We start from the raw sequence: 27,080 nt of genomic DNA, 5'->3' as shown, positions 1-27,080 counted from the left end.
TGATATCTCATTGTGGTTTTGATTTGCATTTCTCTAATGGCCAGGGACATTGAGCATCTCTTCATGTGCCTTTTGGCCATTTGTATTTCCTCTTCTGAGAGGTGTCCGTTCAAGTCTTTTTCCCATTTTGTAATTGGGTTGGCTGTCTTTTTGTTGTTGAGTTGGACAATCTCTTTATAAATTCTGGATACTAGACCTTTATCTGATATGTCGTTTCCAAATATTGTCTCCCATTGTGTAGGCTGTCTTTCTACTTTCTTGATGAAGTTCTTTGATGCACAAAAGTGTTTAATTTTGAGGAGCTCCCATTTATTTATTTCCTTCTTCAGTGCTCTTGCTTTAGGTTTAAGGTCCATAAAACTGCCTCCAATTGTACGATTCATAAGATATCTCCCTACATTTTCCTCTAACTGTTTTATGGTCTTAGACCTAATGTTTAGATCTTTGATCCATTTTGAGTTAAATTTTGTATAGGGTGTGAGATACGGGTCTTCTTTCATTCTTTTGCATATGGATATCCAGTTCTCTAGGCACCATTTATTGAAGAGACTGTTCTGTCCCAGGTGAGTTGGCTTGACTGCCTTATCAAAGATCAAATGTCCATAGATGAGAGGGTCTATATCTGAGCACTCTATTCGATTCCATTGGTCGATATATCTATCTTTATGCCAATACCATGCTGTTTTGACCACTGTGGCTTCATAATATGCCTTAAAGTCAGGCAGCGTGAGACCTCCAGCTTCATTTTTTTTCCTCAAGATGTTTTTAGCAATTCGGGGCACCCTGCCCTTCCAGATAAATTTGCTTATTGGTTTTTCTATTTCTGAAAAATAAGTTGTTGGGATTTTGATTGGTATTGCATTGAATCTGTAAATCAATTTAGGTAGGATTGACATCTTAACTATATTTAGTCTTCAAGTCCATGAACACGGTATGCCCTTCCATCTATTTAGGTCTTCTGTGATTTCTTTTAACAGTTTTTTGTAGTTTTGTTTGTATAGGTTTTTTGTCTCTTTAGTTAAATTTATTCCTAAGTATTTTATTCTTTTAGTTGCAATTGTAAATGGAATTCGTTTCTTGATTTCCCCCTCAGCTTGTTCATTGCTCGTGTATAGAAATGCTACAGATTTTTGAATGTTGATCTTGTAGCCTGCTACTTTGCTGTACTCATTTATTAGCTCTAGTAGTTTTGTTGTGGATTTTTCCGGGTTTTCGACGTATAGTATCATATCGTCTGCAAACAGTGATAGTTTTACTTCTTCCTTTCCAATTTTGATGCCTTGTATGTCTTTTTCTTGTCTAATTGCTCTGGCTAGAACCTCCAACACAATGTTGAATAATAGTGGTGATAGTGGACATCCTTGTCTTGTTCCTGATCTTAGGGGGAAAGTTTTCAATTTTTCCCCATTGAGGATGATATTAGCTGTGGGTTTTTTCATATATTCCCTCTATCATTTTAAGGAAGTTCCCTTGTATTCCTATCTTTTGAAGTGTTTTCAACAGGAAAGGATGTTGAATCTTGTCAAATGTCTTCTCTGAATCAATTGAGATGATCATGTGATTTTTCTGCTTTGATTTGTTGATATGGTGTATTACATTAATTGATTTTCTTATGTTGAACCATCCTTGCATACCTGGGATGAATCCTACTTGGTCATGATGTATAATTCTTTTAATGTGTTGTTGGATACGATTTGCTAGAATTTTATTGAGGATTTTTGCATCTGTATTCATTAGAGAGATTGGTCTGTAGTTTTCTTTTTTTGTAATATCTTTGCCTGGTTTTGGTATGAGGGTGATGTTGGCTTCATAGAATGAATTAGGTAGCTTTCCCTCCACTTCAATTTTTTTGAAGAGTTTGAGCAGGGTTGGTACTAATTCTTTCTGGAACGTTTGGTAGAATTCACATGTGAAGCCGTCTGGTCCTGGACTTTTCTTTTTAGGAAGCTTTTGAATGACTGATTCAATTTCTTTACTTGTGGTTGGTTTGTTGAGGTCATCTATGTCTTCTTCAGTCAAAGTTGGTTGCTCATGTCTTTCCAGGAACCCGTCCATTTCATCTAAATTGTTCCATTTATTAGCGTAAAGTTGTTCATAGTATCCTGTTATTACCTCCTTTATTTCTGTGAGGTCAGTAGTTATGTCTCCTCTTCCATTTCTGATCTTATTTATTTGCATCCTCTCTCTTCTTCTTTTTGTCAGTCTTGCTAAGGGCCCATCAATCTTATTGATTTTCTCATAGAAACAACTTCTGGTCTTATTGATTTTCTCTGTTGTTTTCATGTTTTCAATTTCATTTATTTCTGCTCTAATCTTTGTTATTTCTTTCCTTTTGCTTGCTTTGGGATTAGTTTGCTGTTCTTTCTCCAGTTCTTCCAAGTGGACAGTTAATTCCTGCATTTTTGCCTTTTCTTCTTTTCTGATGTAGGCATTTAGGGCAATAAATTTCCCTCTTAGCACTGCCTTTGCTGCATCCCATAAGTTTTGATATGTTGTGTTTTCGTTTTCATTCGCCTCGAGGTATTTACTAATTTCTCTTGCAATTTCTTCTTTGACCCACTCGTTGTTTAAGAGTGTGTTGTTGAGCCTCCACGTATTTTTGAATTTTCTGGCACTCCGCCTATTATTGATTTCCAACTTCATTCCTTTATGATCCGAGAAAGTGTTGTGTATGATTTCAATCTTTTTAAATTTGTTAAGACTTGCTTTGTGACCCAGCATATGGTCTATCTTTGAGAATGATCCATGAGCACTTGAGAAAAAGGTGTATCCTGCTGTTGTGGGATGTAATGTCCTATAAATGTCTGTTAAGTCTAGCTCATTTATAGTAATATTCAGATTCTCTATTTCTTTATTGATCCTCTGTCTAGATGTTCTGTCCATTGATGAGAGTGGTGAATTGAGGTGTCCAACTATTATGGTATATGTGTCTATTTCCCTTTTCAGTGTTTGCAGTGTATTCCTCACTTATTTAGGGGCATTCCGGTTCGGTGCATAAATATTTATGATTGTTATGTCTTCTTGTTTAATTGTTCCTTTTATTAGTAGATAGTGTCCTTCTTTGTCTCTTTTAACTGTTTTACATTTGATGTCTAATTTGTTGGATATTAGTATAGCTACTCCTGCTCTTTTCTGGTTGTTATTTGCATGAAATATCTTTTCCCAACCTTTCACTTTCAACCTATGTTTATCTTTGGGTCTAAGATGTGTTTCCTGTAGACAGCACATAGAAGGATCCTGTTTTTTAATCCATTCTGCCAGTCTGTCTTTTGATTGGGGAATTCAGTCCATTAACATTTATTGTTATTACTGTTTGGATAATATTTTCCTCTAACATTTTGCCTTTTGTATATGTGCATCATATCTGATTTTCATTTTTTCTACACTCTTCTCCATACCTCTCTCTTCTGTCTTTTCGTATCTGACTCTAGTGCTCCCTTTAGTATTTCTTGCACAGCTGGTCTCTTGGTCACAAATTCTCTCAGTGACTTTTTGTCTGAGAATGTTTTAATTTCTCCCTTATTTTTTAAGGACAATTTTGCTGGATATAGAAGTCTTGGTTGGCAGTTTTTCTCTTTTAGTAATTTAAATATATCATCCCACTGTCTTCTAGCTTCCATGGTTTCTGCTGAGAAATCTACACATAGTCTTATTGGGTTTCCCTTGTATGTGATGGATTGTTTTTCTCTTGCTGCTTTCAAGATCCTCTCTTTCTCTTTGACCTCTGACATTCTAACTAGTAAGTGTCTTGGAGAATGCCTATTTGGATCTAATCTCTTTGGGGTGCGCTGCACTTCTTGGATCTGTAATTTTAGGTCTTTCATAAGAGTTGGGAAATTTTCAGTGACAATTTCTTCCATTAGTTTTTCTCCTCCTTTTCCCTTCTCTTCTCCTTCTGGGACACCCACAACATGTATATTTGTGCGCTTCATATTGTCCTTCAGTTCCCTCATCCCCTGTTCAAATTTTTCCATTCTTTTCCCTATAGTTTCTGTTTCTTTTTGGAATTCAGATGTTCCATCCTCCAAATCACTAATTCTATCTTCTGTCTCTTTAAATCTATCATTGTAGGTATCCATTGTTTTTTCCATCTTTTCTACTTTATCCTTCACTTCCATAAGCTCTGTGATTTGTTTTTTCAGCTTTTCTATTTCTTCTTTTTGTTCAGCCCATGTCTTCTTCATGTCTTCCCTCAATTTATCGATTTCGTTTTTGAAGAGGTTTTCCATTTCTGTTCGTATATTCAGCATTAGTTGTCTCAGCTCCTGTATCTCATTTGAACTATTGGTTTGTTCCTTTGACTGGGCCATATTTTCAATTTTTTGAGCGTGATCCATTATCTTCTGCTGGCATCTGGGCATTTAGTCAGATTTCCCTGGGTGTTGGACCCAACAGGTTGAAAGATTTTTCTGTGAAATCTCTGGGTTCTGTTTTTCTTATCCTGCCCAGTAGGTGGCGCTCGTGGCACTCGTTTGTCTGCAGGTCCCACCAGTAAAAGGTGCTGTGGGTCCTTTAACTTTGGAAAACTCTCGCCGTGGGGGAGGTTCACCAGCCGAAGCGGCTTGGAAGAGTGCCAATCCGAATCTCCCAGCTGGCCCCGGGATCCGAACTCAGGGAGGGTCACCGGACGCCGCAGCCTGGGAGAGCGCCCGTCCAAATCTCCTAGTCGGCCCGGGGCGCCAAGCATGGCGGGAGGGCGCCAGCCACTGCGGCCCGGAGGAGTGCACCGTTCCCAGCCGGACCGGGAAGCCACCTGTTTGGAAGGGACCCCAGTCACCGTTCTCCGCGGCCTGGGGATCTCCGATCCAATTCTCCCAGCTGGTCTAGGGGGCCGTGCGTTGGGGGGGCGCCAGCTGCCGCGGCTTGAGGGGACCACCTGTCCAGTTCTCCCAGCCGGCCCGGGAAGGAGGGTGGGAAGGACTCCGGCCGCCTGCCGCCCCGGCCCAGGGAAGCCCACACCCCTCGGCGATCTCACCGGATTGGGTTCTCCCAGCCAGTCATCTGTTCCAGAATGGAGTACGCTGTCTTCTTGATCTCTGTCGTGGCTCCGGGAGCTGTTTTGTATCGTTTCTACTCCCCTAGTAGCTGTTCTGCAGGAGGAACTAAGACCCACGTGTCTTACTAAGCTGCCATCTTCTCCGGAAGTCTCTATGCAGTTTTATCAGATGTAGATTCATGTATCTACCACCACCCTCACAAAATAGTTCCATCACCACCATGGTCCCTTGTACTATCCTTTCATAACTACACTACCTCCGTCCCAACCCTCCCTCTCCATCCCTAACCCCTGTCAACCAGCTAATCTGTTTTCTATCTCTGAGTTTTATCATTTCTGGAATATTATGTAAATGGAATCATAGAGTATGTGTTCTTTTGTGATACTTTATTTTTTTTCCACTCAATAATTTCCCTGAGATTTATCCAAGTTGTTGCATATATCAGTAGTTTTTCATTTTTATTGCTGAATTACAATCTGTGGTATTGATAGCATCCATTGGAAGATATTTGAGTTATTTTAAGGTTTGAGTTATGGGTCTCTTTTCTTATATTCCTGTGGGTTACTTGAGAAGTTTTTAGGATTCCATCTTAATTTATTTATGGTGATTTTGAATGTACCTCTTTGTTTAGGTGTCTTGGTGGTTGGTGATAGTATTACAGTATAAGTATGTCACAGTCTAGTGATGTCATCATTTACCACTCTGAGTAAATAAAGGGTTGAAGCTTTGCTTCCATTTAGGTCCCTTTATTTTCCACTATTTGATACTACTGCCTTGAGTGCCAAATGGTATTATAATTTTTTTCATTCATCAAACATAATGTATAATTATGAGGAGAAAATCTATTGTATGTGCATGTATTTCTGCTTTTCTGTTAATTTTTCTTTTTTCATGTTCTAGGATTCCTTTTATCCATTTCCTATCTGTTTAAAAAATGTAACCATTCTTTGAGGGTAAGTCCACTATATACAAATTCTTTTAGTTTTCCTCAGCCTGAGAGTGTCTTTATTTCCCCTTTATTCCTAAAGGGTAGTTTCACCAGATACAACATCCATGGTTGGTGGTTATTTTTCAGCACTTGAAAATTGTTGTACCACATCCTTCTGGCCTCCATGGTTTCAGAAGACAAATCTACTGTTACTCGAGTTGGTATTTCCCCATTGGTAAAATTTCATTTCTCTCAACTGCTTTCAAGCTTTCAGAAGCTTAAGTATGATATGTTTTTGTGGATTTGAGAGGTTTGTCCTATTTGGAGTTCACTCAGCTTCTTGAAGCTATAGGTTTATATCTTTCACCAAATTTTGCTAAGTTTTTAGCCATTACTTCCTCAAATACTCTTTCAGCCCCCCCTTTCTCTCTTGGAATTCCAATGATATGAATATTAGGTCTTTTGTTTTGTGTCACAGGTCCCTAGGGATCTTTTCAGTTTTTAATGGTCCATTTTCTAATGTTCAGTTGGGGCACATTCTGTTGATGTGTCCTTAAATTCACTGATTTATTCTCTGTCACTTCCATTTTACTGTACCTAAGACTGTAATAGTTAATCCAGCAGCTGTATTTTTCAGGTCTATAGTTTCCATTTTGTTCGTTTTTATAACTTATTTCTTTGCTGAGATTTTCCTTTTTTCATTTGTCTCAAGAAAATTTGTGAGTATTTATTGAGTGTTTTTATGATGACTGCTTTAAAATCCTTGTCAGATAGTTCAGCAACTGATTGTTGGCAACATCTTGGTATTGGCATCATTTGATTGTCTTTTCTCAGTTAAGTTGTGGTTTTCTTGGTTCTTGATATGATGGGTGATTTTCTGATAAATTCTGAACATTTTTCCCATTATTTTAGTGATCTTTAGATCTTACTTAAATCTTTTATTTTAGGTTTTTTATACAAGTCCTGGCCTACTTTTGTGGGCCTTAGTTCCAATGACAATTTTCAGAATCTTTCCAACACTGTTTTGATCCACTTCATATATCGCATGCTTCTGGAGTTCCTGGTAGATCCTCCTGGTGCTTCCTGAAAAGGCAGAAGGAGCTTCCTGAGGCTAGACTACCTTGTCCTTCTAGGTGGGAGAAAAGAGTCTCTAGCCTGCAGGAACTTCCTGGGCCTGGTACCATTTGTTGCTCCTATCTGTCCCCACCCTCCCGCCCCAACTGCCTGGTGTCTCTATAACAGAGACTAGTCTCAGGCCCACTGGGAAAGGAGAGTGCTTCCCAGGCCAGGCGCCTGCTGTGACAAGATGTGCTTGTCAGTGCTGCCTAGCCATCCTGTGTCTCTGGGTGGGAAAGAAGAGTCTTAGGCCCAGAAAGGAAAGAGAGCACTTACTTACCCTAGCTTTTTATTTTCAGTAGGGCTCTTGATTGATCCCCTCTGCTGGTGCTGCTGGGCTTGCCTGGTGTTGTCAGCAAGACATTGTTGATTGGGGGACTGAGTTTGACCTGCTAAGTTTGGAGTTGGGAAACCCTAGGCCTGTCATTTGATTTTTGACAAAGTTCAAAGGTGATTAATTCTTGGGTGACAGCATAATTTTTTCAGAAAAATTGCTGGAAAACCTAAATATTTATGTGGGGGGGGAAATGAACCTCATCTCTTACCTCAGTGTTTACAAAAATCAACTGAAAATGGATCATAGACCTAAACATAAAAGCTAAAGTACACAATGTCTGTAAGAAAACAGGAGAAAATCTTAACAACCTTAGGTTACACAAAGATGTCTTAAAAAAATTGATAGATTTACTCAAAATTAAAATGTGCTCTTCAAAATGCAGGTAAGAAAGTGGAAAGGCTAGCCATGCAGCGGTACAGAACACTGTGAATGTAATTAACACTATTGAATTGTATGTATGAAAGTGGTTAAAACCTATGAATTGTAGGTTGTATAAATGTTACCAGAATAAAAATTTCTAAGAATCCATAGAACTGTACAACACAAGAATAAGTCCTAATATAAACTATGGAATATAGTTCATGATATAATTATAGTAATATTATTTTATCAGTTGTAACCAATTGCCACACTAATGCAAAATGTTAATAATAGGTAAAACTGTGTATGAGGGGAGAGTGTATGGGAACTTTCTGAATGATTTTTCTGTAAACCTACAACTTTTCTAATAAAAAATTAAAAGGTAGGCCACAAAATAGAAGAAAATATTTGCAAAATATCAGAATATATAAATAAATCTTTCAGCTCATTAAGAAAACAATTTAACAAATGGCCAAAATATATTTCACACTCGAGAAGATACGGGGATTGCAAATGTTGTAGGTTAGAATGTGTTGTTGTTTCCCTGCCCCCCCCCCCCCACCAAAAAGAGTGTGGTGAGGTCATAACCCCCAATATCTCTGAATGTGACCTTATTTGGATAATAGAGTCTTGGGGATGTAATCAAGTTAAGATGAAGTCTTACTGGGTTAGGGTGGGCCTTAACTCAGTGCCTGGTGTGTTTGGAAGAAGGAAGAAATTTGGACATTTGGACATAAATATACACAGGGAAAATGGCCATGTGAAGATAGAGGCGGAGATTGGAGTTTTGCTAACACAAGCCAGTGAATACCAAGAATTGCTAGTAACCATCCAAATCTAGAAGAAGCAAGGAAGTGTTCTTCTAAGAGCCTTCAGAGGCAGCATAGTCCTGCTGATATCTTCATTTTGGACTTCTACCTGCACAACTGTGAAAAAATATATTTCTGTTGTTTTATGTCACCCAGTTTGTTATGGAAACTCCAGAGAATTAATACAGCAAATAAGTAAAAGAAGACATGCCCAATATCATTATTCATTAGGCAAATTAAGATCAGAATGAACCACCATTACACATTGTATTAGTTAAGGTTCTCTAGAGAAACAGAATCAACAGGGAACACTCACAAATATAAAATTTATCCAAGTGTCTTATTACATCACCGTGGGAACGCAGAGCCCAAAATCCGCAGGGCAGGCTGTGAAGCCAATGATTCCAATGGAGGGTCTGTACGAACTCCACAGGAGAGGCTTGCCAGCTAAAGCAGGAAGGGAGAGAGTCTGTCTCTTCTGAATCCTCCTTAAAAGGCTTCCAGTGATTACACTGAGTTATCACTCATTGCAGAAGACACTCCCCTTGGCTGATTACAAATGGAATCAGCTGTGGATGCAGCTGATATGCTTATGATCTAATTCTGTGAAATGTCCTCATTGCAACAGACAGGCCAGCACTTGTCCAACCAGACTAACAGGTACCACCACTGGGCCAAGTTGACACATGAAGCTGACCATGACACACATCCACTGGAATGGCTGGAATTAAAACAGTTGAAAATAGAAAGTGTGGACAAGGATGTGGAGCAACCTGGAATTCTCATATTTTGCTGGTAGAAATGTAAAATGGTAGTGGTTTGACAGTTTCTAAGAATATTAGCTTTGTATCCTTACCAAACAATGTTGTTCCTCTCTTAGGAATTTACCCAGGAGAAATGAAAACATTTATCTATAACAGCTTTATTCATAATAGCTCAAAACTGGAAAAAACTCACATGTCCATCATCTGATGAATAAATTCTGGCAAACCCATGCAACTGAATTCTATTCAGTAATAAAATCAGCAATTACTGATATATGCAACATGGACAAATTTTAGAAACACAATATTGGGCAAAATAATCCTACATACTGTGTGATTTGATTTATGCAAAATTCTAGAAAGGCTGATTTAATCTTTAGTAATAAAACACCAGTGATTTCATAGGGCTAGAGGTGGGAGAGGAATTGACAGAGAAGGTATACTGAAGAACTTTTAGGATAATAGAAAGATTCTGTAAGTCAAGACATAGATTGACTGATTTCATAAGTGTATATACCTTCATCAAAACTAGAAGAACATTTAAAATGGGTTCATTCTGTTACATGTAAATGTCATCTCTGAACATTCATTTAAAAATGCAAACTTTAAAAGTTGTTACTATAATGTAAATATTTACTTGAGTGAATATGTGTGCCCCATATGCATATACACAGCACAAAAGATCTAGAAGGTCAGACACCAAAAGAATTAATAGTCCCTGGGTAGGTGGCAATTTGGTTTTTATAAATACTGGTTTTTGTTTTTAATTTCCTAATTTTTCAGTAAGCACTCTAGTATTGTACAAATTGAATATTACAAACTCCTTATTTTTAAAATTCAGATGTGATTAAATTTAAGTTAAAACCAGTAGCCGTAATTTTCATCTAGCAGTTTAATGAAGAACCTTAAAATAATGGGGTATTGGTTCTGTTGCTTTGTGAATACTGAGCACTCAAGTAACATCATACATTTTTCTATAGATAAGAAGATAGAGAATATTTACAAGACATAGCATTGATGATACTAACTATGTAACAACTAAGTTAGGATGAAAGTCCTGATTTGTTGCTTCTTGACATTATAAAGTTGAGTTTCTGTCTTAGCCTTATTTTAATTTGCCAAGGGTCTGACATTACCTGGAAAGACAGAACATTATGGGAAGTTATATTTCTTAAAATTTGTTGTTTGTAGAAACAGTTCACTTGAAAAATTTAAGGAAATTGTATCTCCTCTCAAGTGATGATTAACCTGCAGGTTATGACTTCACAAACCTAGTTCTGATTAATTCAGCCAGTATAAAAAGGCTGTACAGACTCTCAGAATTAAAAACATAAAGTCATTCATCCTTTTCAAAAGGTTTATTAATACTAGTGTCTGGCCATGAACATATCGAATAGGTTCTGCCAAAGTTCGACAGCCACTTAAGAAAAATGAAGCAGGCCCCTCCATATAGTAAAATAATAACCTGTTATTAGGGAACTTAAAAGACCAGGAAGCTAGTCTTGGGTGGCTTGCAGGACCTTCAGAATAGTAGGCCACACTGCCCAGCAGGTTACAGAGGGTCAGTTATATAGGGCGAGAGCAAGAAAGGTACCCAGCCAAGGCAGGGCTTGCAAGATGAGAAGCGTATCTCTCTGAAGTTACTGATACATAGCAGGAGTAGGTTAAGTTCAGATAACATCACATCGTGCTTAGGAATGCACGTGTGCACTGTATGTTGCCCTTACAGATGGTTTTTTTGTGCCTTATCTAGGAATGTATGGCCTCACAACTAGCAAAGAAAATAACTTAATAGATTAACTTTGAAACAAAATAGAGAACCTTAGTTATCCTTGTCAGTCAAAAGAAAAAAATAATAATAAAAGGAATTTCATTTAAGGAGATCCACAAAGTATATTAAAGAGTTCCATCACTAGCCATAAAATAGATTTAAAATGCTTTCCACTGCTTATTAAATATCTTCAAACTTCTGGGATTTTTATCTGTGTAACATTACTTTTCAACACGGATCCGCTTTTCTTACCAACTCCCACATGTACTCTCCCCAGTTGTTTTTAAAACATTCTAGCACCTATCCTACCCTCTTTTCTCCCTCCCACCCAAATTATCCTTCCTACCCAAATTTCTTTATCTTCCCACCATCTCCTTGTTTTCCCTTCTCCTGTCTGTCTCTCCTCCCTTCCCATTCCCTTCCCTCAGTCTGTAGTTTATACCTAATTCCCTCCAGGCAAACAAACTTCATCAGAAGAGCTTTCTTTAACCCAGCCTGTGTGACTTCTACCATGAATTCCGAGGACTTGAGCACATCACATTGTGAACACATGATTATAACCAGCTCTGTGTTTGCAGACATACCTGGCAACCTAACAGGACAGAATTCACCTCCAAGATCCCACTGAGCATGTATTCCTCTTCCATGTGTGACACATCTAGTTTCCAATTCCATTAATTGCTGTGTATTTACCTTAAGAGGGAATTTTTGTCATTTGAAATGAAAATTGTACAAGATCTTTGGGCTCTTGTATAATTATCAAAAGTATATCTTCATATTTTACAGTTTTGTAATTTTAGGCTCAACTAATTACGTGTAACTGTAAACTGTTCTTTGCTTTGAAGGCTGTAAAATTGGATGGCAGATAAATTTTACCTCTTATACCTTGTGTTGTTTACAGAAAGTTTAGTATCCACCCTGGAGTCACCGATGAAAGCTGTTTTAAACTCAAAAGAGACAACCCCAGTGGCACAAAATGCAGCCCAGGTACTTACATATGAAATGCTCTGTAACAGACATTCATTCTAAATTGAATGTGAAATACTCTTGAAAAAATGTTTGTCACATTTCAGCTTTGAAGGCACTTTAATATACTTTTTTTGTTTGCATGGACAGGCACTGGGAATTGAACCCTGGTCTCTGGCATGGCAGGTGAGAACTCTGCCACTGCACCACCATAGCCCGCCCTGATATACTTTTTAAAATATGCTTTTGTTAGTCTACTTATTTATGCAATTAAAATAATCTGATGAATTTTCCAAAAGAAAACTGAACAAAAAAGAAACAAACAAAAATATATATATTTTCATCCAGAAAATTAGAGAAACTTTTGGGTTTAAGGGTAATAGCCATTGTTGATGACGGCGGAGGGAAATGAATACTGTCATTCAGTGACACTTTTCAGGTAAATTAACAGCTGAGAACATAATTTGGAAATGAGGATAGAATGCTTATCCAGAATGTTTGGGACCTAATCTAATCTACATTAGTGACATTTCAGAGTATAGGAATCTTATGCTTGAAAAGACACTGGATTCAGCCTCACATATCCTTAAAGCATCTTTTGTTCTTATAATTTTGAAAATTAATTTGAGGAATGGGAAATACGTGTTTGTACAACTGTAGTTGAGCACATAACAGTCAGTACCCACAAAACCAACTAACTTAATTTTTTTTCACAAATGTGCTTTTAGATTCTTGATTCCTTTGAGCACCTGCCACCTCTCCCGGAACCACCACCGCTCCTGCCTGAACTAGTAGACAAAATCCGAGATACACTTCCTCCCCAGAAGCCTGAGCTTAAAGTGAAACGGGTGCTGAGACCCAGGGGCATCGCCCTGACTTGGAACATCACCAAAATCAATCCCAAGTGTGCTCCTGTGGAAAGCTACCACCTCTTCCTGTGCCATGAAAACCTTAATAATAAGCTAATTTGGAAGAAAATTGGAGAAATTAAAGCTTTACCTCTCCCAATGGCTTGTACTTTATCTCAGTTTTTGTCATCCAACAAATACTACTTTACCGTCCAATCAAAAGACATTTTTGGGCGATACGGACCATTTTGTGACATAAAATCTATCCCTGGATTTTCTGAAAATCTTACCTAAAAGAAAATTCTTCAATAATTATATATTGTAATATGTTTTGTTCTTTCATATTTGAGTTGTTTATAATGTTACTCTTATACTATTTTCCATTTTAAAGGGCCAGTTCAGGTTGTAAACCCTTTGTATAGGGACAGTCCTCTTTCATAAAAGTGGTTAATCTGATGATTTCATGAATTTCTGATTCACATTCAATAAGAACTTCCAGTGGATATGTTCCCAATTATACATTATCATGTATGCATGTTAATAAGCTGTGTTGTGAACGGTATCTTTGGTGACTATGGAGCTACTGCTTGTATCAGAAGTCCTAGGATGCAAGCAGCTACCATTTCCTTTTTTGACAGCTTTGGTGACCTGCTTATACAGTAGATAAAGGAAAAATCAGCTTTTTACAGAGACCAGATCATCTCTGGGGTGCATTGCCACCAAGGTTTTAAGAAAATAAATGCTTTCCCATTCTGTGTTCGGATTCAATGGTTTATGCCCCCTCCTTCCTATTTTTTTTTTTTTCATGGCTCTGTCAACCATTTGTGGAAGTAGCCTGTAGGTTTTCCCTCGATCCATTTGTATACTCACATGTAATAAAATTTATTAGACATTGTGTATTGTGCACACAAAAATACAGTATCTCTTAAAAAAGCAATATCCCACTATTTCAGTTGAGGGAAATGACAAATGTTAGATTTAAGGTTTTAATTTGCTGATTACCAGATGCAGCCATTTGCTTATTTCCTATCACCAGTACACAGAGTAAAACACTAAGGACTCTAGTGTCTGTTTCTCATGATTATCTCTGAGGGAACACCGAAGTGAAGTTGTGGCTAGGACAAGTAGCCCAACGAAGTCTAAACATGTGAACAAGTCAGAGATTTAGTAAGTGTGACTCAGGCCCAATGGAATCAAACTTCTGATATGTACAAAGTCCCAGTGAAGACAAACTTTGTGGACAACTTGTCTAGGACATTGAGAAAACAGAAAAATAATTCTTAACTGTGGAAGTCTGAGGGAGAATCTTTCCTTCCTATTAAATATGAAAGTTCAAGTCTCAGAGGCTCTGAGATTAAAAATATATAACCAAGGAATGGTTTTTCTTGGCATTTTATGAATGCCTTAACATCTTCAGAAACTGTTATATGTTCAGTCTCCTGTGTCTTTTTAAACATGACTGCAAGAGCCACATTCTGAACTGAATCTTGTAACAAGCTACCCACTGTGAGGTCCCATTACAGGTTCAGAGAAGAGAGCATCCTGTAGCACAGAACAAGGAATTCACTCGGGGCAAAAGATTTCATCTTTGAGTTGACATAGACTAAATCTTCACTTATTAAGCAAAGCCCAAAGCTGTGGCCCCATCGAAATTTGGGGCCCATCACCAAAGTGAAAATACAAGCCCAACTAGCAGATCATCTAGAATGTTGATTAGTGCATAAGTCTTTAGCAAAAGTTTTTCAGGATAACAAGGAAGGCTGCTAGCAGGCATCTTAGAGATTGTGACTCAAAAAGCATTCATGTTTCTTTTGAAGAGGCAGGGGCAAGATTATCCACTGTTAAGTATCATTGACATCAGGACAGTCTAAGACAAAAGTCCAGTCCTGCAAAACATAGTACATAGTAAGTAAAATGCCTCTGTCCCTGAAGCACTTACTGTACTTTTAGTGGGAAACTATGCTTCTTAGGCAACAGAACCAATCTAATAAGCTAAAATTGAATGTATTGAGAAAAAGCTTTGGGGTGGCTCATGGATTCATCAAAAAGCCCAGAGACTCAGGCTTGCAAAATAGAGGGAAAGGATACTTTGCAACAATCCCGTGAGGTTTCAAACTGACACTTGATGTGCTTTATATTCTACCAAATAATAAACATTTACTGGGGTTGTCCAGAGAAAGAACCAACAGGATAAGTGTGTGTATATTTAAGTTGGGTCATCCACCAAGGGTTGATTTTGTGGTCTTGAGTCCAATCTGGCAGCAGCTAGTCAACAGATTGTAGATGTTAATCCTACCTGCAAAATTCCACCACAGCAACCTCTAGGCCAGTGTTTGAACAATAACTTAGCCAAGTTGATGTATAAAATTAACCATCACACCCTCAAAACTTCTAAAACACAAGTTTTTTTATCAGACTTGAAAAGATCAAAAGCTGTTTGGGAGACTTACATTCGGTCCTTAGGGTCTGTTTCATAATTTTTCAGTTCAATCTGATAGATTCTGCCTCTTAAGAGATAAACGTTTATAGTGGTTACTGCACCATACATTTAGGCATATTTATTGTGTGGGAAGACAAATTGGATTCAAGTTGCCGTTTACAGCATTTTATTCAGTACACCAAGTTTGTTGCAGGAAGGAAGTTTTTTTTACTTGCAAAAGTGAAAAGAGCTTTAAGGGTGGAAGTCTGTGAGCAAATAAAAGGAAACTGCTTAAATTCTGTTGAGTGTAGTGTGACCACCAACTACAGCCGTTTTACTTGTACTGTAGTTATTTTAGCATATGTCCTTTACATGTAACTAGTTTTCATTTTAGCTTGTTCTATTTATAACTAGTTATTTTATATAAATTCCTTTAGCTTATTTTATACTGCAGTCGTTTTTTAGCTTATTTCTTTTACTTGTAGCTATAGTTATTTTAGCTTATTTCCTTTACTTGTTATTGCAGTGTTATGTTAACTGAGCGATTTACAACTCTGTTGTAACCAGCCGCTTACTTGTCCTTACTTACAGCACTCTTACCACCCACTTTTTTGATTAACCCAGCTAGCTCTTGTTGTTTCAAGGGCTTCTCAAGCCTGTGCTCACAACCAAAACATAGCCAATCAGTATCGGCCAACATCACTCTCTCCACCTCCCTTTTTTTAATCCCATAAAAACTTAATTTAGACTTGGGTAGACAGATTCGAGATTTTTCCTTTTGTCTCCTTACTCAGCTGCTCTGTAATAAAACTCTCATCTCAAAATCCTCGTTTCGCTGCATTGACTTGTGTGCACATCAAGCAGTAAACTCTTGCTTGGTAACAATAGCAAGACCCTAGTCTTATAGGGGTTGGTTAAGCCTAAGTGGGGCTTTTTAAAAAATTGGGCCAGGTGCCCTTAACTAGGGCTTCTGTTGGGTTTTGAGGGTCAAATTTCTTGGTAAGGACTTTCCAAAGAGGATGTCTGTCACATAATTCTATACTAGTTCAGAGAGTTTAACTTTTGTGTTGGTTCTACCCGACACCCAGGAGAAAACCCAGGAGCAATTTTTGTTTATATTTACCAACACCGTGTTAGTTTGTTTTCCATTTTTCTCCTTTCCTGCCTCCTGTTAAGATTTTTCTTTTTCTCCTTCTCATTTGACAAAAAATTTTTCTGTTCTTGTAGTGACTTCCTTAAATGTCAACATAGATTGTTTTGAAAACTTTTTGTTATGGAAGTTTACAAATACAAAAGTAGAGAGAATAATATCACATATATCTTTCAAAGAAAAAAACAAATTTGGGCTCAGATAAGGAGAGACTTCATTCAAAAAGACTATGGCAATAGGGTGACTGCTCAGACTGCAAGATGTGCAGATGTCTCAGAGTAAAGGCAAAGGACTTTCTTTTATAAGAAGTAAAACAAAGCTAGCGGGAGCTGGGTGTGGGGAGTGGAGTGTGAACAGGAAACTTTTTTCTTTGTGGTCAGCTGATTCTTAGAAGGGGCCATTAAGATTATAGGGTTGGGGGAGGTCTGAATTCCACTGGTTGCTTAGGATCAAAGGTGTCAGAGTAACTTGGGCAGAGAATAAAAACGTTTTTACAAAGAAAAAATTCTCCCTTGGGGAATGGGACAAAGGACGAAATATTCAACTTCCCCATCTGGGGAATTCCTGACATTCTCACAAGCACTGGAGGCAATCAATTCAATAGGCTGACCCCTCAATCTTGGGGCTCGCCCCTATGAAGCTTATTCCTGCAAAGGAGAAGCTAAGCTTTCTGATAATTATGCCTGAGTCACCTCTGGAGAAACTCTTTTGTTGCTCAGATGTGGCCTTTCTCTCTAAGCCAACTCAGGAGATAAACTCACGGCCCTCCCTCCTACATAGGACATAACTCCCAGGGGTGTAACTCTCCTGGCAACATGGGACCTGACTCCCAGGCATGAGCCGGGACCCAACATCATGGGAATGACAAAACCTTCTTGATCAAAAGGGGGAAGAGGGAAATAAGATGAAATAAGGTTTCAGTGGCTGAGAGATTTCAAACAGAGTAGAGAGGTTATCCTGGAGGTTATTCTTATGCATATATAGATATCCCTTTTAAGTTTATGGTGTACTGGAGTGGCTCGAGGGAAATACGTGAAACTGTTGAACTGTGTTCCAGTAGCCTTGATTCTTGAAGAAGACTGTATAACTATATAGTTTTTACAATGATTGTATGATTGTGAAAACCTTGTGTCTGATACTTCTTTTATCCAGGGTATGGACAGATGAGTAAAAATAAATAAATAAATAAGGATGAAAAACAAATAAATAATAAGGGGAGATAAAGGGTAAAAATTGGGTCAATTGAAATACTGTGGGTCAATGAGAGGGACAGGTAAAGGGTATCGGATGTATGAGGGTTTTTTTCTTTTTATTTCCTTTTCTGGAATGATGCAAGTGTTGTCAAAATGATCATGGTGAAGAGTACACAATTATGTGATGATATCGTGAGCCATTGTTTGTATATTATGGTTGGACTGTACATTTCTCAATAAAAAAAATATTTTTCAAAAAAAGATCAAAGGTGGGACAAAGTCTAGGGACCTTGGGGAAGGAGAGAAGCCTGACTAAAGTTTAGTCAAATTATTGGATATTTTGTTCAGTGAGGACAAATGGGTCACATAATCATTTATGAGACAAAGAAGGGGAATTTGGAGGGTCTGTGTCTGGCGTTGTCATAGGTAAACAAGGTGGTCCATGAATCTTATCTAAATCATGTGGAGAAGGGTAGTTTTTTTGCAGTACTATTTTGTAGAACACAGAAAGGTAGGGGATTTCTTAATCATAACTGTTTTCCAGGAGCACAGGGCTCAAGTAAAGTTCAGCATGGTCATATCCATCACTCACCTTTTTCGCCTCATGACAGCTTTGTTTCCTCTAAAAGCTATCTACCCTTACCTGTCTCTCTACCAGCCCCTGAATTATTTTAAACAGTTCTGTATTATTTTATTCATAAATATTTTAATATCAACATACATTCCTAAACTTATTACGAAGTCCGAGGTTATTTGGTATTTTATCATCCTTCTAAACATGAAAAGGATCTCCGCCTTAACTATACACTGGATGCCACAGTTCCTCCATCCACAGCTTCGAACCTTTCTGTTATTCTTTTTTTTTTTTTTTTTTTTTTTTTTTACATGGGCAGGCACCAGGAATCGAACCCGGGTCCTCTGGCATGGCAGGCAAGCGTCCTTACCTGCTGAGCCACCGTGGCCTGCCCCTTTCTGTTATTCTTGTTAAGAGTTTTAGAGACACTTTCTAAAAACAAAAAAGAGCTAATTATGACTTTTTCCTGTCAATGTTTAATTTACATCTACCTAATCAATTTCTGTGCTCACAATTTTTCTTGTATCTCATGCTTTTCTTTGTCTTTCAATAAGGGGCTGTAGTATTAAATTTTCCTTTCATGAGTATGTCTGAGGTGTCTTTATTTCACCCTCTTTCTGGAATTAGTTTAGCTGAGTATAAAATCTTAGTATCACAGATATTCCAATTAGGACTTTGAAGATATTATTTCTTTGTCTTCTGGCATGTCGTTTGTTCTAGTTTTCTAGCTGCCAGAATGCAATATGCCAGAAATGGAATGGCTTTTTAGAAGGGGAATTTAATAAGTTGCTAGTTTACAGTTCTAAGGCTGAGAAAATGTCCCAGTTAAAACAAATCTATAGACATATCTTATTTAAGGCATCCAGAGAAACATACCTTGGTTCAAGAAAGACGAAGTTCAATGTTTCTCTCTCAGTTGGAAGGGCACATGGCGAACATGGTGGCATCTGCTGGCTTTCTCATGGCTCTACACAGGGGACTCTCTCCAAAATGTTTCCTCTTTTAAAGGATCCCAGTAAGTAACTCCACCTTCAATGGGTGGAGACACACCTCCGTAGAAATCATCTAATCAAAAGTTACCACCCACAATTGGGTGAGTCACATCTCCATGGGAACAATCAAAATGCTCCCACCCAGCAATACTGAATGAGGATTAAAGGACATGGTTTTTCTGGGGTCCACTACAGATCAAACCAGCACATTCCACCCTTTGGACCCCCAAAGACATGCTCTTTCCAAATGCAAACTGCATTCATTCAATAATAGTATTAGAAAACTTTAAACCATTTCAATAATCATACAAGTACAATATAAAGTTAGAAACAGTATAAAATCTCATCAAAGTTAGCTACAGGAATGGTCTGTCCTAAGGCAAAATTATCCTCTGGCTTTAGACTTTTGAAAATTCATAACAAGTTATTTGCTGCCAACATACAAAGGAGGAACAGTCATGGGATACATATACCCATTTCCATAGGGAGTAAGGAACACGGGTCACCGGATCCGTACAGTTTCAAAAAACTTCAGGGCAAAGTCCATTAGATTTCAATGTCTGAGAGTCATTTATCTTTGGGGCTTTTGACACCAGCAGTCCCACCCTTTCCAAGGGCCTATGCAGAGGCCTGCCTCTCTCTGAATGCAACCTTGGGGGGCATTGGGGAAACCACTTTTTTCTCAGCTCCACCCTCCCCAAGCATCGGGGCTGCGCCCCAGCTCTGCCATCTCTGGGGCATATGCTCAAACCCTCCATGTGGTGGCTGCCAGGCTCCCCCCAAATCCCAAGAAATGTGCTTCACCCTCTCCAAGGCCTGAGGTGGCATGACTCCTCCACTGCAATGAGGTGGAAGGCCCATCCTCTGCTTTTGGGGCAAACTCACCTTCTCCACATGCTTAGGTGGGTCCTCTCTCCTGGCCCGAGGCTTCTTGACTCCAGACCCCAGGCTCAATGGTTTTGCCTCTGAAGTTATTTTATCTCCAATGTGTCCCTTCTCTGAACCCCCATACAGACTGGCAGCAGCTCTGTTTATTCAGGTCCCACAGCACTCTCGCTGGCTTTCTATGCAGTAGCCTTGGATCATGCCCATCAGACATAAGGAGTTTCCACAAATCCTTCCTGGATAACTCCATGTCCAATCCTGGCTTTCTCTGAAATGGCTGACTGGTTTCACATTTGGTCATGTGGGGCGCTGTTCTCTTAGGTCTCCCTTCAAGGAAGCCCAGAATTCTCCAGAATATCAACTTCTGGTTTCTTTATACCCAAGAGTTCAGTTTTCAGCTTATCTCTTTCCTATCACATTTTACTATAAGCTGTCAGGAGAAACCAGGCTGCACTTTCCACATTTAATTTGGAGATCTCGTCTGCTAAATATCCAAGTTCATGGCTTTTAAAATCTGCCTTCCAGCCAAAGCCACCAGTCAATTTTGCCAGATTATCTGCTATTTTAAAACAAGGATGCCTCATTTCTGTCTAGAGCCTGGTCAGAGGTATCTTTAGAGTCCACGTTTCTACCAACAGTCTCTTCAAAGCATTCCAGGCCTTCTCTCTCAAGCATCTCACAACTCCTCCAAAATCTTCCCCTTATCCATTTAAAAAATGATTCCAACATGTTTGATATTTGTGAACCGTAGCAGCACCCCACTTCTCTGGTACCAAAATCTGTGTGTATCTGTCAAGTTGACAAGGGGTGGACTGTCATGGTCAGGTTCATGTGTCAACCTGGCCAAGTGGTGGTACCTGTTTGTCTGGTTGGGCAAGTGCTGCATCCACAGCTGATTCCATTTGTAATCAGCCAAGGGGAGTGTCTTCTTTAATGAGTGATGCTTAATCTAATCACTGGAAGCCTTTTAAGGAGGATTGAGAAGAGACAGGCTCTCTTCCTGCTTTGGCCGGCAAGCCTCTCCTATGGAGTTCGTCCAGACCCTCCATCGGAATAATCAGCTTCACAGCCTGCCCTGCAGATTTTGGACTTTGCATTCCCATGGTTACATGAGACACTTTTATAAATTTTATATTTGCAAGTGCTTCCTGTTGATTCTGTTTCTCTAGAAAACCCTAACTAATACATCATTGCTGATGAGAAGTTTGTTGTGAATGTTGTCTTTCCTCTGTTAGTAATCTTTCTTTTCACTTCAGCAGTTTTTTTTTGTTTGTTTGTTTTTTTATTAACGGAAAGAAAGAAAAAAAAAGAAATTAACACAACATTTAGAAATCATACCATTCTACATATGCACTCAGTAATTCTTAACATCATCACATAGATGCATGATCATCATTTCTTAGTACATTTGCATCGGTTTAGAGGAACTAGCAACACAACAGAAAAAGATATAAAATGTTAATATAGAGAAAAGAAATAAAAGTAGTAATAATAGTAAAAACAAAACAAAACCAAAAAAAACCCTATAGCTCAGATGCAGCTTCATTCAGTGTTTGAACATGATTACTTTACAATTAGGTATTATTGTGCTGTCCATTTTTGAGTTTTTGTCTCTAGTCCTGTTGCACAGTCTGTATCCCTTCAGCTTCAATTACCCATTGTCTTACCCTGTTTCTAACTCCTGCTGGACTCTGTTACCAATGACATATTTCAAGTTTATTCTCGAATGTCCGTTCACATCAGTGGGACCATACAGTATTTATCCTTTAGTTTTGGGCTGGACTTACTCAGCATAATATTCTCTAGGTCCATCCATGTTATTACATGTTTCATAAGTTTATCTTGTCTTAAAGCTGCATAATATTCCATTGTATGTATATACCACAGTTTGTTTAGCCATTCTTCTGTTGATGGACATTTTTGCTGTTTCCATCTCTTTGCAATTGTAAATAACGCTGCTATAAACATTGGTGTGCAAATGTCCGTTTGTGTCTTTGCCCTTAAGTCCTTTGAGTAGATACCTAGCAATGGTATTGCTGGGTCATATGGCAATTCTATATTCAGCTTTTTGAGGAACCGCCAAACTGCCTTCCACAGTGGTTGCACCCTTTGACATTCCCACCAACAGTGGATAAGTGTGCCTCTTTCTCCGCATCCTCTCCAGCACTTGTCATTTTCTGTTTTGTTGATAATGGCCATTCTGGTGGGTGTGAGATGATATCTCATTGTGGTTTTGATTTGCATTTCTCTAATGGCCAGGGACATTGAGCATCTCTTCATGTGCCTCTTGGCCATCTGTATTTCCTCTTCTGGTAGGTGTCTGTTCAAGTCTTTTTCCCATTTTGTAATTGGATTGGCTGTCTTTTTGTTGTTGAGTTGAACAATCTCTTTATAAATTCTGGATACTAGACCTTTATCTGATATGTCATTTACAAATATTATCTCCCATTGTGTAGGCTGTCTTTCTACTTTCTTGATGAAGTTCTTTGATGCACAAGTGTTTAATTTTGAGGAGTTCCCATTTATTTATTTCTTTTTTCAGTGCTCTTGCTTTAGGTTTAAGGTCCATATAACTGCCTCCAGTTGTAAGATTCATAAGATATCTCCCTACATTTTCCTCTAACTGTTTCATGGTCTTAGACCTAATGTTTAGATCTTTGATCCATTTTGAGTTAACTTTTGTATAAGGTGTGAGATACGGGTCTTCTTTCATTCTTTTACATATGGATATCCAGTTCTCTAGGCACCATTTATTGAAGAGACTGTTCTGTCCCAGGTGAGTTGGCTTGACTGCCTTATCAAAGATCAGATATCCATAGATGAGAGGGTCTATATCTGAGCACTCTATTCGATTCCATTGGTCGATATATCTATCTTTATGCCAATACCATGCTGTTTTGACCACTGTGGCTTCATAATATGCCTTAAAGTCCAGCATCGTGAGACCTCCAGCTTCGTTTTTTTTCCTCAAGATGTTTTTAGCAATTCGGGGCAACTTGCCCTTCCAGATAAATTTGCTTATTGGTTTTTCTAATTCTGAAAAATAAGTTGTTGGGATTTTGATTGGTATTGCATTGAATCTGTAGATCAGTTTAGGTAGGATTGACATCTTAATTATATTTAGTCTTCCAATCCATGAACACGGTATGCCCGTCCATCTATTTAGGTCTTCTGTGATTTCTTTTAGCAGTTTTTTGTAGTTTTCTTTATATAGGTTTTTTGTCTCTTTGGTTAAATTTGTTCCTAGGTATTTTATTCTTTTAGTTGCGATTGTAAATGGGATTCATTTCTTGATTTCTGCCTCAGCTTGTTCATTACTAGTGTATAGAAAAGCTACAGATTTTTGAATGTTGATCTTGTAGCCTGCTACTTTGCTGTACTCATTTATTAGCTCTAGTAATTTTGTTGTGGATTTTTCTGGGTTTTCTACGTATAGTATCATATCGTCTGCAAACAGTGATAGTTTTACTTCTTCCTTTCCAATTTTGATGCCTTGTATTTCTTTTTCTTGTCTAATTGCTCTGGCTAGAACTTCCAACACAATGTTGAATAATAGTGGTGATAGTGGACATCCTTGTCTTTTTCCTGATCTTAGGGGGAAAGTTTTCAATTTTTCCCCATTGAGGATGATATTAGCTGTGGGTTTTTCATATGTTCCCTCTATCATTTTAAGGAAGTTCCCTTGTATTCCTATCTTTTGAAGTGTTTTCAACAGGAAAGGATGTTGAATCTTGTCAAATGCCTTCTCTGGACTTCAGCAGTTTTTAAGGCTGTCTCTTTAGCCAGTCAGATATTATGTGCTTTCTGAGGTGATGAAAAGAAGAAGTTTCCTGAACAGTATGAAACAGTCTTGCATAAAAATTACATCTGAATCTCATCAAGCTTCTAGATCTAACTACCAGTACGCAGGAAATGTAGGAGAGGGACATATTAAACAACACCTCAAAAATGTAATCAAGATGTGTGGATGGTTCTTGTATAATGCGGGAGACCCAGGTTTGATTCCCAGACCATGCACCACCTCCCCCCGCAAAAAAAAAAAAATGCAATCAGTGAATTCCAGAATGTGTGAAATTCTATAGGATAAATAAATGACTCTGTTTCTTCAGCAAATAAAAGGCAAAAAAACAAAAACAAAAACAAAACGGGGACTGGGGAGTGAAGGAACTGTTATAAATTAAAAGAAGCATGAGTCTTATGTGATGTTAAAAGCAAACCTGTAGATTTTGTTTGCATCCTGATTCAAACAAACCAACTATTTGAGCAGCTCTATGAGACAGTTGGGGAAATTTGGACACTGAGTAGCTATTATTTTTTATTTTATTTCACTTTACTTAAATTTTAAGGTATTATTGAACATTTTAGTTTCAATTACAGTATTATGGCTATGTTTTTAAAAATTGACAGTCTTTTAGAGGTACATACAATGATCTATTAATAGATGAAATGATGTCATATCTGAAAATCACTTTAAAATAATTCAGTGTGTTGCCCTCCCCCTGTCTATGTGGGAATGACTCCCAGGGGTGTGGATCTTCCTGGCAACATGGGACAGAGATCCTAGAATGAGCTGAGACTCAGCATCAAGGGATTGAGAAAACCTTCTTGACCAAAAGGGGGAAGAGTGAAATGAGACAAAATAAAGTGTCAATGGCGGAGAGATTCCAAACAGAGTGGAGAGGTTATCCTAGAGGTTGTTCTTACTCATTAAATAGTTGTTAGTCAGCAGCCGACCCGCCCGCCCTCCTTCTCCCCCCTCTTTCTCCGCCGGCCCGCCGTGCGGCGCCCACGCCCCACAGCAGCCGACCCGCCCGCCCTCCTTCTCTCCCCTCTTTCCCCTCCTGCTCCGGCGGCTCTCCAATCACCACGGTGCCCTCTTCCCCCGCCTTCACCGGCTCCTCCGCTACCAGCCTGGACAGCCTTGCCGCCCTCACCTTTCCTCCTCCAGAACAGCTACTGGGGGAGTGGAGATAATACAGAGCAGCTCCCAGAGCCACGAGGGAGATCAAAGGGACGGCGTACCCCATCCTGGAACAGCTGACTATCTGGGAGAACCAGCTCCGGTGAGATCACCAAGGGGCACGGGCTTTCCTGGGTGGGACGGCAAGCGACCGGAGTCCCTCCCTTCCACCTTCCCAGGCCAGCTGGTAGAATTGGACAGGCGGTCCCCTTAGGCCGCGGCGGCTGGTGCCCCCACCACGCGAGGCCCCCCAGACCAACTGAGATAGTTGGGTCAGAAATCCCCAGACTGCAGAGAACAGTGACCGGGGCATCCCTTCCAAACACGTGACTCCCCCATCCGGCTGGGAACAGTGCACTCTCCCGGGCTGCGACAGCTGGCGCCCTCCCGCCATGCTTGGCGCCCCGGGCCGACTAGCTAATTCGGCCGGACGCTCTCCCGTGCTGCGGCGGCCGGCGATCCTCCCCGCATTCGGAACCCCAGGCCGGCTGGCATTCTTCCAAGATGCTTCGGCTGCCGAACCTCCCCTACGGTGAGAATTTTCCAGAGTTAAAGGACCCACAGCAACTTTCACTGGTGGAACCCGTAGACAAACGTGTGCCACGAGCGCCACCTACTGGGCAGGATAAGAAAAACAGAACCCAGAGATTGCACAGAAAAATCTTTCAACCTGTGGGGTCGAACACCCAGGGAAATCTGACTAAATGCCCAGATGCCAGCAGAAGATAACGGATCACGCTCAGAAAATTGAACATATGGCCCAGTCAAACGAAGAAACCAATAGTTCAAATGAGATACAAGAGCTGAAACAACTAATGCTGAATATACGAACAGAAATGGAAAACCTCTTCAAAAACGAAATTGATAAATTGAGGGAGGACATGAAGAAGACATGGGCTGAACATAAAGAAGAAATAGAAAAACTGAAAAAACAAATCACAGAACTTATGGAAGTGAAAGATAAAGTAGAAAAGATGGAAAAAACAATGGATACCTACAATGACAGATTTAAAGAGACAGAAGATAGAATTAGTGATTTGGAGGATGAAACATCTGAATTCCAAAAAGAAGCAGAAACTATCCGGAAAAGAATGGAAAAATTTGAACAAGGTATCAGGGAACTCAAGGACAATGTGAACCGTACAAATATACGTGTAGTGGGTGTCCCAGAAGGAGAAGAGAAGGGAAAAGGAGGAGAAAAACTAATGGAAGAAATTATCACTGAAAATTTCCTAACTGTTATGAAAGACCTAAAATTACAGATCCAAGAAGTGCAGCGCACCCCAAAGAGATTAGACCCAAATAGGCGTTCCCCAAGACACTTACTAGTTAGAATGTCAGAGGTCAAAGAGAAAGAGAGGATCTTGAAAGCAACGAGAGAAAAACAATCTGTCACATACAAGGGAAACCCAATAAGACTATGTGTAGATTTCTCAGCAGAAACCATGGAAGCTAGAAGACAGTGGGATGATATATTTAAGTTACTAAAAGAGAAAAACTGCCAGCCAAGGCTCCTATATCCAGCAAAATTGTCCTTCAAAAATGAGGGAGAAATTAAAACATTCTCAGACAAAAAGTCACTGAGAGAATTTGTGACCAAGAGACCAGCTCTGCAAGAAATACTAAAGGAAGCACTAGAGTCAGATACAAAAAGACAGAAGAGAGAGGCATGGAGAAAAGTGTAGAAAGAAGGAAAGTCAGATATGATATATATAATACAAAAGGCAAAATGGTAGAGGAAAATATTATCCAAACAGTAATAACTCTAAATGTTAATGGACTGAATTCCCCAATCAAAGGACATAGACTGGCAGAATGGATTAAAAAACAGGATCCTTCTGTATGCTGTCTACAGGAAACACATCTTAGACCCAAAGATAAATATAGGTTGAAAGTGAAAAGTTGGGAAAAGATATTTCATGCAAATAACAACCAGAAAAGAGCAGGAGTGGCTATACTAATATCCAACAAATTAGACATCAAATGTAAAACGGTTAAAAGAGACAAAGAA

General features: G+C 39.0%; 1 protein-coding gene across 16 annotated transcripts in view; it reads left to right on the top strand.

The window, feature by feature from the left end:
- ATF7IP2 (activating transcription factor 7 interacting protein 2) overlaps positions 1-13,651 on the top strand; it is a 99,537-nt gene extending 85,886 nt beyond the window's left edge. For 13 of the 16 annotated variants that reach the window (XM_077141837.1, XM_077141831.1, XM_077141838.1 and 10 more), the window contains 3 exons: positions 11,984-12,069; positions 12,199-12,234; positions 12,777-13,651. In XM_077141837.1, coding sequence (XP_076997952.1) covers positions 11,984-12,069; positions 12,199-12,234; positions 12,777-13,190 — 536 coding nt within the window. In that variant the 3' untranslated portion in view covers positions 13,191-13,651. The remainder of the gene's footprint in view (positions 1-11,983; positions 12,070-12,198; positions 12,235-12,776) is intronic. The other 3 variants (XM_077141843.1, XM_077141846.1, XM_077141845.1) reach the window with 1 other exon arrangement.
- The last annotated feature ends 13,429 nt before the right edge of the window (positions 13,652-27,080 follow it).

Source organism: Tamandua tetradactyla, chromosome 23 (genome assembly GCF_023851605.1).
Source record: "Tamandua tetradactyla isolate mTamTet1 chromosome 23, mTamTet1.pri, whole genome shotgun sequence".
Lineage (NCBI taxonomy): Eukaryota > Metazoa > Chordata > Mammalia > Pilosa > Myrmecophagidae > Tamandua > Tamandua tetradactyla.
Note: the sequence above shows the minus strand (reverse complement) of the source record. Positions and strands in the feature narration are given on the sequence as shown.